General features: G+C 44.5%; 1 protein-coding gene across 1 annotated transcript; it reads right to left on the bottom strand.

Annotated features, from left to right (window-relative positions):
- Positions 1 to 318: 318 nt before the first annotated feature.
- tcirg1a (T cell immune regulator 1, ATPase H+ transporting V0 subunit a3a) lies at positions 319 to 13461 on the bottom strand. Its single transcript, XM_012836983.3, has 21 exons — positions 12982 to 13461; positions 11004 to 11126; positions 10829 to 10907; positions 10480 to 10628; positions 9948 to 10043; positions 9760 to 9827; positions 9118 to 9244; positions 8917 to 8999; positions 8718 to 8811; positions 8236 to 8448; positions 7492 to 7642; positions 7092 to 7231; positions 6302 to 6459; positions 5951 to 6041; positions 5712 to 5830; positions 5099 to 5312; positions 4675 to 4785; positions 4294 to 4386; positions 1752 to 1872; positions 1221 to 1392; positions 319 to 677 (listed from the first exon to the last, which is right to left on the bottom strand). Exons 2-21 carry the CDS (start codon positions 11118 to 11120, stop codon positions 599 to 601), a joined length of 2475 nt encoding a protein of 824 aa, XP_012692437.1. The 5' UTR covers positions 11121 to 11126; positions 12982 to 13461; the 3' UTR covers positions 319 to 598.
- Positions 13462 to 13764: the final 303 nt, after the last annotated feature.

Here is a 13764-nt window from a genome sequence, read left to right as displayed (position 1 = left end):
AATAAAGTTTTCTCAATTTTGCTGAGTTTCTCCAGAGGTATCAGACATCACCAGTGCAGAACTTGATTTCAAAGTAGTTTCTGTGACTATATTGGGGTGTGCTTCCTGGGAGCGTTGTTTAGCAACCAATATGGTAACTAAGCTTTAGATTTTAAGAATGATGGAGTAGAACCCCAAACATTCATGTTTTTAATGTAGTCCACAGCTCCAGGGTCCTGAGCGAACATGTCATGTAGAACATGTAGGAAGACCTACCAAGACTCCCTGATTTTGAACAAGGTTTTTTAAAATCAGAACATTCTACATGAAGGCAAGTAGTCAGAAAATCAAAACATATTTTAATACTGTTCATAATTGTCATTTATGTACAACGTGCAGTCCCATTATGTACTGGTATGAAGTTATAAGTTTTAAAACCTATACCTGAGCAGTCCCAACCAATAACTCGTACTGCATATATTGTTTCTCCTTCCAGTATAAAGGATATATACATTACAAAGTAAACTCCAAAATGAAGTTATAAAAGCACTTTTTCCATAGCAGGCTTTTAGACTTTAAACAAAATGGTAACATTAGATAGTACATCATTCCAGTACAGTTAAGCCAGGCTCGTGTTGAATGAGAAGGAGTTGAGTTTGTATCCTGTCCCACTGTAGAACTTATTCTGAAACTCCACCCTTAAAGAAAAAAATATGGAAAACATTTCAGGGAAATCTGAATACAGAGGGTTAAGCATGGCAAGATTATCAATGACATTTATATTTATGACAAAAACTGTACTTGTACTGTATTCAAATGGGTCATTATGTGCTTTAGATCAATAGATCACTACAGCGCAGCCATCTTTCACCTAATTTTTAAGGTGAATTTTTAACAGGCATATGACGATGCATCACCCTAGACATAGTTCTACATTTCAGTACACACAGCATTCGATTATGCCTTCAAAAATCCACAGATGGCAGGCTGTCTGTCTTTTTCAGCGGTCTGAAGCTATGTTGCTGAGCGATGTCCTGTTCTCCAGACTGATGAGTGGTGTATTGTTTTCACTGGGCTTGGAAGGGAGAGTAGTGGGTGGAGCTGTGAATGACTCACTTGATGCACACTGCATGACACATTGTCTGTGTGTGTGTGTGTGTGTGTGTGTGTGTGTGTGTGTGTGTGTGTGTGTGTGTGTGTGTGTGTGTGTGTGTGTGTGTGTATTGAGGCTGTAAACCCACCAGTGTAGTCGCAGGGCATGCAGGAAGGCAGACAGGCCCTCCATGATAAGGAGAATGGAGACGGTGAGCATGGCGAAGAAGGAGAAGATGACAGCCAGCACTACAGAGCCCGCGTAGCCTTGCCACGACAACGAGATCCGCATCACCATCACCCATAGTACCTCTGATAGCTCTGCAGTACACACACACACACATTTGTCAGTGTCTGAATGACACCCATTAAAATAAGGTTGTATGCACAGATCTAATTACACGGTTATTAGACATGGCTAAAATATAGTAATCCGGCTTTGGCTTATTCAGAAGTAAAGTAACACTGTGTCTATGTGTGGGAATGTCCTGCATCTGTTGTTTGTACATAGAAAGATATGGAGAGAATTATCTTTGGATGTGGACCAATGCCCACAAGTCTTGTGTATAATACACTTATACTTGGATTGAGACTTCCAAAGATTCACGGTATTTTCAAGTGGGGAAGATGACTTTCTGAAAGAGTGTACGGAGGGGTGGGTGGTCAGGGTGTTCACTCACGGGCGTGTGCCAGGCTCAGGGCCCACAGGCGCAGGTAGGAGGCCGTGTTGGAGATGCAGCCCAGGCAGTACTCTATGGTGTGGATGGCCTGGTGCATGAACACCTCGGCCCCATCAAACTCCTGCAGAGAGACGCAAGGGGAGCCCGCATGAAACACACACACACACACGTTGGGACTAGACCAGCCACACTGTCCTTCAGCAAGTCTCCCTCCTCCACAGCCCCTCACCAGAGTCCCATTCTCACTCCAGCTGCCTGTGGCTGCAGCACTCACTCACACGTCTGACAGCTGACATCCACAGCACTCACTCACGCGTCTGACAGGTGACATCCACAGCTCTCACTCACACGTCTGACAGGTGACATCCACAGCACTCACTCACACGTCTGACAGGTGACATCCACAGCTCTCTCTCACTCACGCGTCTGACAGGTGACATCCACAGCTCTCACTCACACATCTGACAGCTGACATCCACAGCTCTCACTCACACGTCTGACAGGTGACATCCACAGCACTCACTCACACGTCTGACAGCTGACATCCACAGCACTCACTCACACGTCTGACAGGTGACATCCACAGCTCTCTCTCACTCACACGTCTGACAGCTGACATCCACAGCACTCACTCACGCGTCTGACAGGTGACATCCACAGCTCTCTCTCACTCACACGTCTGACAGCTGACATCCACAGCTCTCACTCACGCGTCTGACAGGTGACATCCACAGCACTCACTCACACGTCTGACAGGTGACATCCACAGCACTCACTCACACGTCTGACAGGTGACATCCACAGCTCTCTCTCACTCACACGTCTGACAGCTGACATCCACAGCACTCACTCACACGTCTGACAGGTGACATCCACAGCACTCACTCACACGTCTGACAGGTGACATCCACAGCTCTCTCTCACTCACACGTCTGACAGCTGACATCCACAGCTCTCACTCACGCGTCTGACAGGTGACATCCACAGCTCTCACTCACGCGTCTGACAGGTGACATCCACAGCTCTCACTCACACGTCTGACAGGTGACATCCACAGCTCTCACTCACACGTCTGACAGCTGACATCCACAGCACTCACTCACACGTCTGACAGGTGACATCCACAGCACTCACTCACACGTCTGACAGGTGACATCCACAGCACTCACTCACACGTCTGACAGGTGACATCCACAGCACTCACTCACACGTCTGACAGCTGACATCCACAGCACTCACTCACACGTCTGACAGGTGACATCCACAGCTCTCTCTCACACGTCTGACAGGTGACATCCACAGCTCTCTCTCACTCACACGTCTGACAGCTGACATCCACAGCTCTCACTCACGCGTCTGACAGGTGACATCCACAGCACTCACTCACACGTCTGACAGGTGACATCCACAGCACTCACTCACACGTCTGACAGGTGACATCCACAGCTCTCTCTCACTCACACGTCTGACAGCTGACATCCACAGCTCTCACTCACGCGTCTGACAGGTGACATCCACAGCTCTCACTCACGCGTCTGACAGGTGACATCCACAGCTCTCACTCACACGTCTGACAGGTGACATCCACAGCTCTCACTCACACGTCTGACAGGTGACATCCACAGCTCTCACTCACACGTCTGACAGCTGACATCCACAGCTCTCACTCACGCGTCTGACAGCTCACATCCACAGCAGTGACATGCACAACAGTATTGCCAGAGAGCACAGGTTTGTTTTTTTGGTTTTGGACATTTTGTTGAATACCATACCCTATCATTCATTGCACAGGAGAAAGTAAAAGTACATCATTCTTCTATAGGGCATTACTACTATTGATCAATATTTGCAGATGAAATCATGCATTTTAACTACTACTACACAAAAAGAATCAGTTTTGCAATATACAAAATACACAGATGAATTGAAAACTGTCATGATTCTGCTCTGTTTCCCCTGTGTCCTGTCCTGTCATGTGGTGTGTGTCTTGTGTCCTGTTCAATGTGTCCTAGACCCTCTGCCCCCCTGGTTCCTGAAAGACTGATGGGGTTGCTAAACCGATCACCTGCACTCTTGCACCACTGCTGCCACTTACCTCGCCAGCTACAGCTTTTATGTCCTGCAAAGATTTTAACTTGTTGCTAGATTATCTCGTTTGTAAGCCATGTTACGCTAAGGTTACGCCAAGTATGGTTTGTAGTTCATCTTTTTATGCCAAATACGAATTCTGGATTATGATTTAGCCTGTTCCTCTGGACTTCTGTGTATTTGGATTCCGATCTCTGACTGCCTGACTGTGAGTTTGTTGAAACCCTTGTGTTCTGTTTGCTGATATCTTCGTATTGGATTCTGCCTGCTCCCTTGTACCTCTGCCCTTACAGTGTGTGCTTTGACTTCCTTCTTGAAAGCTTCAACCTTCATGTCTGCCTGGCCTCACTGGCTCTGACGGAAAATAAAATGATGATCATAAAGCAATGAAATAAGGTTAATGCTCCCGATCCACTGAGGGCCATACTGTGGGCCATCTCCCAGTCTCTCTCACCTTAGGCTCCAGGCCCCCGTTGCCCTCCAGGTCTCCCTGCAGGGTGTTGATGGAGCTGGTGTCCGTCCCCACAGGAGCCTGCTCTGCCTGATTCTGCAACACACAGGTGAGACCACACCAATATGGAAATATATGCTGCCACTACAGTCATGATCCTTTTGTATAGCTATTACACCCACACACATATACACACTACACTAAGTCACATATACATACACTAAAAAACTAATGTTATACATCCCACCACACACACACACACACACACACACACACACACACACACACACACACACACACACACACACACACACAGACTCTCTCTTTCTCACACTCACACACACACACAGACACACACACACACACACACACTGTGCTTCTTACTGTGCTGCTGCGGGTTCTTCTGTGCTTGAGGTAGAGGTGGAGGGGTTTGCCCAATAACAGCACTGGCACCGAGCTCAGAGCCAACACCACCAGCACCCGCTGCACAATCACCTGCCCAGGAGCAGAGGAGACAGATTCTTCTTTAGACAGCAGACACACACCTGGACAGCACCGGGGCTGTTCTAACAGACACACTCACTGGACAGCACCGGGGCTGTTCTAACAGACACACTCACTGGACAGCACCGGGGCTGTTCTAACAGACACTGACTTCAGTACGTTAATGAGTAGTTCCGTGAAGACTAGTTCTTAAGCACTGACAAGTTGTATTGATGCTCTCATGGTCGTTAAGCTCATCTTCTCCATAAAGTGCTGAGTCCATCTCTCTGCTACTGACAGTTTTTGGACCCTTTGCTTGGCATACCTGTCCGGGGTACAGTGGCGGGTTGTCTGGGTTCTGGGCGAACAGAAACATGTCTATGAAGTGGATGAGGATGCTGGGGGCCCGGTCCGAGTCCTGCGGCCCGAAGGCGACCCACTTGAAGATGACCATGAAGACCAGGTATCCGAAGAGGCTGAGCATGAACACCAGCTCTGGCAGCAGCACCAGGAACACACTGCTCAGCTGCCCAAAGTGGCTGATGGGTGGACAGAAAAAACAGCAGGCGGCGTAAAAACACAGTGTCAGAACAAAAGGGGGCAAATATGAAGCGTACGTTAATCAGGAAAAGCCCATCTGTTTTGTCAACCTGAAGCTTGATTTCATTAGAAATGACACAGACTGATGAAAAGGTTTATGTAGATGGAACTAAATATTCTCAGAGCTTATGGTGAGGACAGCGTAGTCAAACAGGCAATCAGCGTATACCAAATACAAACAGGCAATCAGCGTGTACCAAATACAAACAGGCAATCAGCGTGTACCAAATACAAACAGGCAATCAGCGTATACCAAATACAAAGCATGGCCGATGACCCAGTGGGAAGGACTCGCTGTCCTGGTGCGTTTACGCTGTCAGAGGTGAGGCGTGACTCACATGTAGTTGACGAATGACAGGCACACTCCAAAGGTCATGTGGATGACCCCGATGATGACAGACATCTTCATCTTGTAGGAATTGAGGAAGGTCAGGTGGTTATTGGCTAACCGCCAGATCTGCGCAAGGACGGGGAGACAGAGAATCTGTATTTCAATCACTGAGAATCACTCTGGTGTGCCATCACTTTTCATCAGGTTAAAATGGGATTGATGATGTAAACTGAGGCTGTATTCTACCGGGTCAATGCCGAATGGATAAGGTCCCTGGAAGACTCCAGTCACGTTTGGGTCCAGGCTGAGGTACTGGTTCTCCCGTAGAGTGTCTTCACTGATGGAGACAGGTGGGGGAATTAATGTGTCTGCAAGACTATCAGTGAAGAAGGCAGTCTGGCAGGGCTGCCTTACGGCGTTTGAATAAAACAAGGATGGTCCTTCACTTGAGTCACAAGTGAGTGAGACTGAAGTTAGCGTGTTCCTCTGGTGATATTTCTGGATCATAAACAGCTGTACCTCTAGTTATAATGCAAGATAACAAGCTACCGCTGTGTGTGTGCGTGTGTGTGTGTGTGAGAAAGAGAGAGTCTGTACCTCCAGTTGTAGTGCTGGATCATAGGCTGCAGGTGCCAGCCAGAGGGGAAGGGGCTGAGGCCTTTGCTGAAGCACTCGTTGTAGATGGCCCCCGTGTAAATGGAGAAGAGCCCCATCAGCAGAATCAGATAGCGTCCTCCGAACAGCATCTTCCAGATCTGACACACACAGGGCAAACGGGCTATCAGTGACAACGCTGGAGAGAGACCGCACAAACACACCAAGCCAGGTCTTCACAACAGCCAGCTGAGCAGTGCTTCTGATATGCTCTGTATATTGATATTGATATCAGTATGTGCATTTAGTCAATGAAGTTTACAACGTAGTTGTGAGGATACTATACAATAATACAAATGTCAATTGGATGACATTATTCCTGGTAAACAGCAAGATGTTCCTGGTTGAGGTTTATTGAAACAGGACTATAGTACATAATGATAGGGAGGTATTTGGTGCAGGCCATATTGACATTTTGAGTTACTCTGGTGTATGTAGAGTAACAAGTCCTGTTTCATGTGAAGGAGTTGTGTGATTAAATTGTGTGTGTTTTTTTATTATTTACAAACTGCAAAAGGTGATTTAATCAGTGCTTGGAGTGTAGCTGGGTGCTGTAAGAACTCATCACTAATGAAATGATCTATGAGCTATCATCTATCCAACTACAATAATACGCCTATTGTCAGGAAAGACAGCACATCTGGATCTGGTTCATCAGAAGTAACATAGATGAAGTAATGGAAAAGTGAGCAGCTTTTGGACAGCTTATAGTATCAGTGGTGGGTGACCTCACCTCATTAGAGTTGTTCCTCAGTTTGGGGTCCCTCTCCTCCACCACCATCCACAGGGCTGCCATAGTCATGAGGAAGCCGTGGCCAACGTCTCCAAACATCACCGCAAACAGGAAAGGGAAGGTGATGATGGTGTACACGGCTGGAAGAAGAAGAAAAACCACACACATATCAATGTTATCTGTCTATCTATATATCTATATCTATATGTCTGATATCTGTTATGTGTAATACATCTCCATAAATGCCATCCTATAGGGAGAAACATTACAAACACTGGCATTCATGCAAACCTCCATAAACTGCTATGTGTCCTGTTGACAATAGGTAGCACACTGGATAATCATCCCTTATCAGTGAGGCTGGGTTCAATATGTAGAAATAGTTGAGTGAGTGTGTTACCTGGGTTGACCTCCCTATAGCTGGCTATCCCATAAGCATCCACTAAGCTCTGAAATCCTGCAGTGAAGGAGTTGGTGTTGAAGAGAGTAGGGGGAGAGGTGGGGGCTGGCAGTCGATTGTAGAATGAATCCACTCCACTGCCACTCTTCCTCTGCGGGGGAGGGGGGGGGGTGAAGAGGACTGTCATCTGTCAGCTATCATGACATCAAACTAATACACGAGTGCTACTGATTATTTTCAAACTGATGTTACAAGACAACAGAATATCTACACGCTATTTTTATTGTGAGCAATTTATAGCACATTAAGGGCCCTAATTACATTGACGGGCAATGAGCAAAGCAACAAGCAAAGTGCACCAAAGTCCGCGCATGCACTAATGCTATTGTGTGGTGTGTGGGAGCACTGCACTGACCCACCCATGTTTGCGCTTAGGATCTTGCTCATGGTATTAAATTAGCAAAATTAATTTGCCAACTTTTAAAATTAGCTTTAGTTCATGCGCGAAACACTTTGCTCGTTGCCAGTTGCCCATCAATGAAATGAGGGCCGTAAGTGTCTGTGCTCTTCTCATGGTTGTGGTAGTAATTGGGCTTCTTGCTATTTCCCCTCCAACTCTACAGCATATCTGCCTATATGGGTTCTCCCCTTCATCCCATTGCCCTCTGTGTTATGTGTTCTTCGCTCCCTGGCTGTCCTCCCTCACTCTTCCCCGTTCTTTCTCCTCTCTCTTCCTCCTCTTACCGTGCCCTCGATAAGTGCGCTCTGCAGTAGCAGCAGCTTCCTGACAGGGCACCAGGCCTCGGCGATCAGGCACTTGTCGGTGACGGATGGGCTGCAGAGATTGAGCACTGTGTGCACCGCCTTGCACTTCCGGACACGCACGCGCCACCGCGGCAGCTCCGCCACCGCCCGGGTCAGCAGCTGCTGCAGGTACTGCTCCGTCTGGGCCAGGACCTGCTCACAGGCAAGGCAGACACGGAGAAACAGGCCGGGGAGGAGGAGGAGGTGTGGAGAGTTGGAGGTCAGGTCAACGGAACAGAGGGACAAATGGAATGAGTAAAATGACAGAGAAAAGGAGGAGGAATGTGACCACAGACACCCTAATGCACAAAGACATTCAGTGTTTATATCAAGTTACAGCAATGTCACATCTGAAAATGACGCATTTCCTCTTCGTCTTGCCTTTATTCTTCTCTGCTCTTATCTTTCTCTCAGTCTCTCACCGTTCTGATATCCAGTATTCTGCCTTGAAGTCCATGCAGAATCTCCTCTCTCTCGGCTGTGCTTTCTGGATAGGCAAATGTGTGTGTGTGAAAACTAAGAGACAGGGAGAAAAATCTGTTACTAGCTTATTTGCCTCTTATAAGCGTGTATTAACGTTTCTATTCTTTTACAGGAAAGATGTATCCATAACAAACACACCAGTCGCATATCTTTTTGACCTTCTGGCCAATCTGGTCCCCCCAGTATGAGATGAGGAATACTGTCCACTGATCCGTCTCACCCTGTCATTTTTACACACAAGAGAAACTATGATCAGGAATGTATTGCATAGCTATTTACAGGTTGAGCCATCATTGTTTGAAAACAACAGGCCTTAAATACATTACGTCTTCCTCTTACAGTGTCAGATAACTCCAGCTTCTCATCCATCTCCCAGAAGTCCACAATGCTGTAACCTCGGCAGGCCCGCCAGAGCAACCGTTCAAAAGACGGGACTTTCCAGGGGTGGACCACTCCTGCCACAAAACTAGAAAGGATAAATGTGACACTTAGACACTTACTTCTACGCCCAGTGTGTGATCCCTAACCCAATTATCAAGAAATGACACTAGATACACCAGATTTAGTCAAGCATATTCATAAATATGCTGTGAAGGTTTTGTGACGTATCCTTTCTTAGACAACACAATTTTGTAGAAATATCACCATTTCTGCACTTATAAGGACAAGGCTGCACCTGACTTTCTGCTTCAGCACAGGAAGGTCAGATCATGTTGACTGTTTCCATACAAATTAGCCAAACGAAATCTTATCTGCATTTGGTGTGCCACTTTATATATGCATTTGGTACAATGTTTTTTGACAAGGTACATTTCCATGTCTGTAATGAGAGCAGAGATGTGCCTGAGGGTTTCAGATGGATAGGTTATGAGGTGAGGAAGGTGAGAGATGGGAGATGGTCTAGTGCTGGAGCATTGCTTATAACAAGAGAAATACAACCAGCTATTTTTAAAACACTGAAGTATCTGACGTTCTTCATACCTCAGTCTCATGTCTTGTCTATTATCCAAAAGGGAAGCCGTCTCTACAGTTGTAGGAGGCAGGGGGGCCTTATGTGGAATAGAGAACGAAGGAAACATCAGTCAGTGGAAAACATCAAACTAAAATGACAGCATTATTAACAGCAATTTGAAGCTATCTGGTTAGGTGTGTGTGGTCTGCTTTATCACCTGTGAAGCAGTGACTGAGTGAGTTTGGATCAAAACACCTCTGTATTGACTGAGCTGGGTCAGCTGGTTCCTCAAGCTATCTCTGTTCCTGGACACCTAAGCAGAGAGAACAAACTGAGGTCAAAACCCAGACATCATTACATCTAACCAAATCAAATTCAATATAAAATCCATAATCCATATGCTTCTCCCTGATAAAATAACAATATTCTTTTAGCCATCTAAATGCATCTGTTCTATCTTCAGTATGGTACAAAAGTCTTTAATGTTATCGCAAATATGAGTGGAGCCTCAAATGGCCCTGATTCATTAGATCTTTCAAAAGCTATGAAAACCTAAATCTACTTACAGTCTCAAAAGGTCACAGGATATTTCACAAAGAAATGCAAAGTAGTTGATTTGAAGTTTATCTTTTTTCCAAACTTTACCATAGCAAATTGTCATATTATTGAGATCATCACAGTAAACACTCCTGCACATGAACACACTCACATTCACACACACACACACACACGAGGACATAGATATACACCTCTCTCAGCTCTCTGGCCAGTCTCTCGCTCTCCTCCTCGATGGCCAGCAGCTCTCTAGGCTGAGGGGCTGAGGGCACTGGGCTCGGCGTGGGCAGAGGCTCCGTCAGGGGTGGATACAGAGAGCGGCCAATCTCCTGCTCCAGGAATGCTGACAGAACGAGAGGCAGTTAGGAAGAGTTAACTGGAGCCCTGCCTGCTTTTGAGCTTCTGAGCAAGAAAATATGTAATGTGCTGCTGTTAGTCTGGGTTACATTAGATGATGGCTGATGATTTTTCCAAATTTTAAATAGATATGAAGTGCTGTGTTGACTGAAACTGCAAACGTGTGTAATAACAACGCGAGCTTACAGAACGTTTTCTCCATCTCCTCACATCTTCTTACTTCATTAACAAACTTCCGCTGAAAAGCGTTTACATTTGGGTTCAACTGTCAAACAAAGGAGTCAATTATTAAAAAAGAATCCCATCGCATCAAACAGTATGATGATCAACAGCTACAACCAAAACAGGTGGAAATGCTTACATCTCTAAATTCAACCAGTCCCAGCTCTCCAAGTTCGCTGACACAGTTGTATGCTGATCCTGACTGGAGGAAGAGCTGAACAAGACAGACCTCTTCACTCCGAAAAAGAGCACCCATGGTTGCCTGTAAGGTAAATGGCTTGCGTGAATATGAAGATGTTCATTGCATGGTACAGTACTTGCAAAGTCTGCACGGCTTGTTGATGCACTTTCGAGGAAGCCACCACCAAAATCACTGTATAGACCACTGTTTTGTGTGCACACAGCCCCCCCGCCTATAGAGTATCTGATTAAAGCTAAACAATGACTCTCAGTAAACTGCTCGAGAACTTCACAAAGAGCTGATGAGATATTACCACCACCATGAGCCAACTCATGTTTATTTCTCATGTGACAACCCTGCAGTTCTTTTATTGAGTTTTCTGAGTGGTGAGAGAGAGACATGTGACAGAGGGAAGAGACTAACTTTAATTGGAGTCAGATGAGAGGGAATGCAGACTTGCACCACGGACAGTCTAGAGATTCCCTTCAGGTGCCAATGCAAGTACTCAAGTCACATTTATTTATATAGCACATTTAAAAACAACAGGATACCATTAAGGTGAATCAACAAAAAAATAAAAATAGAAAGAATAAAATAATAGAAAAAGAGATTAAAAAGACCACATACACATTAAACACGTATGGCATATCAAAGTGAAAGATAAATCAAATAAAAACAAGATATAAGCAAGCAAAAGCTAAAAGTAATGTATGAGTAAAAGAAGAAAGAATTAAAAGTAATTAAATTAAAACTAAAAAGAAAGTGGCTAAGACAAATAAAAATGAACACAAGCTAAATCTAAAAGTATTTCAAAAGGGAATGGATAAGAGAAACATTCATATATCCATAGGACCATAACTGTGGGAAATAGAACAGAGTAAAACAATAATAAAATATCAACAAACTGAATAAAGAGTGAACTTGACCAAAACGTGTCCAAGCAGATCTTACATAAAATGGGAGACTATTCCATAATTTGGGACCAATGACCTTAAAAGCTCATTGGAGGGCCTTAAAGCCCTTGATGGAATGTAAAGGGTCAGGAGATTGGAAATATAGGCCAGAGCTAGAGCAAAATTTGACTAAAATTATATGTGCCGCATTTTGAACCACTTGCAATTTATGAAGTGACTTAGTGCATTGCAACAGTCCAGTTTGGTAGATATAAAAGCATGGACCACCTTCTCACAATCTTTTGGGGACAGGACATTTCTCTTAGTTAGTAGTTTAGTTTAGTATGGAGGTAAATATATGTGACCTATGCGTGTATAAGGAAATCTTAATTTGTCATTCTCAAGTAGGCCTAACTCACCTCCTCATAGATATTTAACTATCTGGTCGATTTAGCACCCTAAGCATCTTGCAGTGGTCAGTGTGATAGTTTGACATTTGACAACAATGCAATTCATTTTAAGACCCTGTACGTAAACGTTCTCACGTGAACTAACGTTAAAGTACTTCAACTTCATCACAATCTTGCTTGCAAGTCCGTTCGCGTATGAATAACATCTACGTTTAGTTTCTTATGTTAAACCTGACATAGAGCTAGTCAACTAGCCTTGTTTGTTAGAGGAATGTCAGCTAGCCTAGCAGCTACGTTACTCCTGCAGGTTTTCTAATAAGCTACCCTACGTTATAGGTTGAACATCTAAAGCATGACGAATAAATCTCGTCGCAGTGCTGAGACTTCCGATGTCTCATCCCTGCCGTATAAGGTAGCTAGCATTCAGCCAATGTAATCCTGTATTTGCAAAACAAGCCATCGAACCAGCTACAGGCTATTCAAACGAGCCAATAGTTCGCTTCATCTTCTTACTCTATGGTAAGATAGCAAATATCACATCAGTTACCAGTGAGCTAGCATTAGCTAGGAGCCATCTAAACAATCTAACATACAGTTTAAACCAAACTTGGAAGTCATAACACATGTGCCTACCGTATAAGTTAGTGTGAATGAGCAGCCGGTAGTTTTGACGCACGTTAGAACCTTATTTTTACCATCTCCCACTGATGTCTGTTCCGGCCAGCCTACATGAATGCGCCCCGTGCTGATGTAAACAAAGAACTACAGAGAGCCACAGCTAACGAAGTTAAACCAGTTCGTTCAACTATTTATCCATATCTACGTCTCCAAGCTTTTTCAGCCTTATCCCACGTGATCTGTCCACTACATTATCTCTGCATGGGTTCAATGGTTGAGTAACGCACGTTGTAATTATGTTATAACACAATTTATTAACGATTTTGTGCATGTGTTGTGTAATTAAAAACGACATTAGCGATTCAATATAAAGACCTCAGTGATAGAATGGGTAGTTATTAAAGCTTTATCATAATAAATAAAATATACTACTGACAGAAAATAATGGTGACAATCGAGAGGCACAATATTAACAAAAAAGGAAATGGTAGAGAAAAAAATACTTCAAGAGAAGAGGCCTTCATTATAGAAAAATAATACAGTGGCATGTTGTTTGACAATTTCACAAAGCATAGTACAAAACTATCTTTTAAAAAATCCCTAATTTAAAAATTTGGATTTTGAGAATGCATGTTGGGAAATTCATTGGGAATTGGTGGCATTGAGTAAAAGCTACAGCAAGAACATGTAGAGCATATGCTCCATATTGACCGCCCAGGTAACATTGTATGTTGTAAAAGATCACAGGTCCCTTAATTACGGAAAGCTAGGTTGAAAATGTTGGCTACAATCTTAGTG

Source organism: Clupea harengus, chromosome 22, assembly GCF_900700415.2.
Source record: "Clupea harengus chromosome 22, Ch_v2.0.2, whole genome shotgun sequence".
NCBI lineage: Eukaryota > Metazoa > Chordata > Actinopteri > Clupeiformes > Clupeidae > Clupea > Clupea harengus.
Note: the sequence above shows the minus strand (reverse complement) of the source record. Positions and strands in the feature narration are given on the sequence as shown.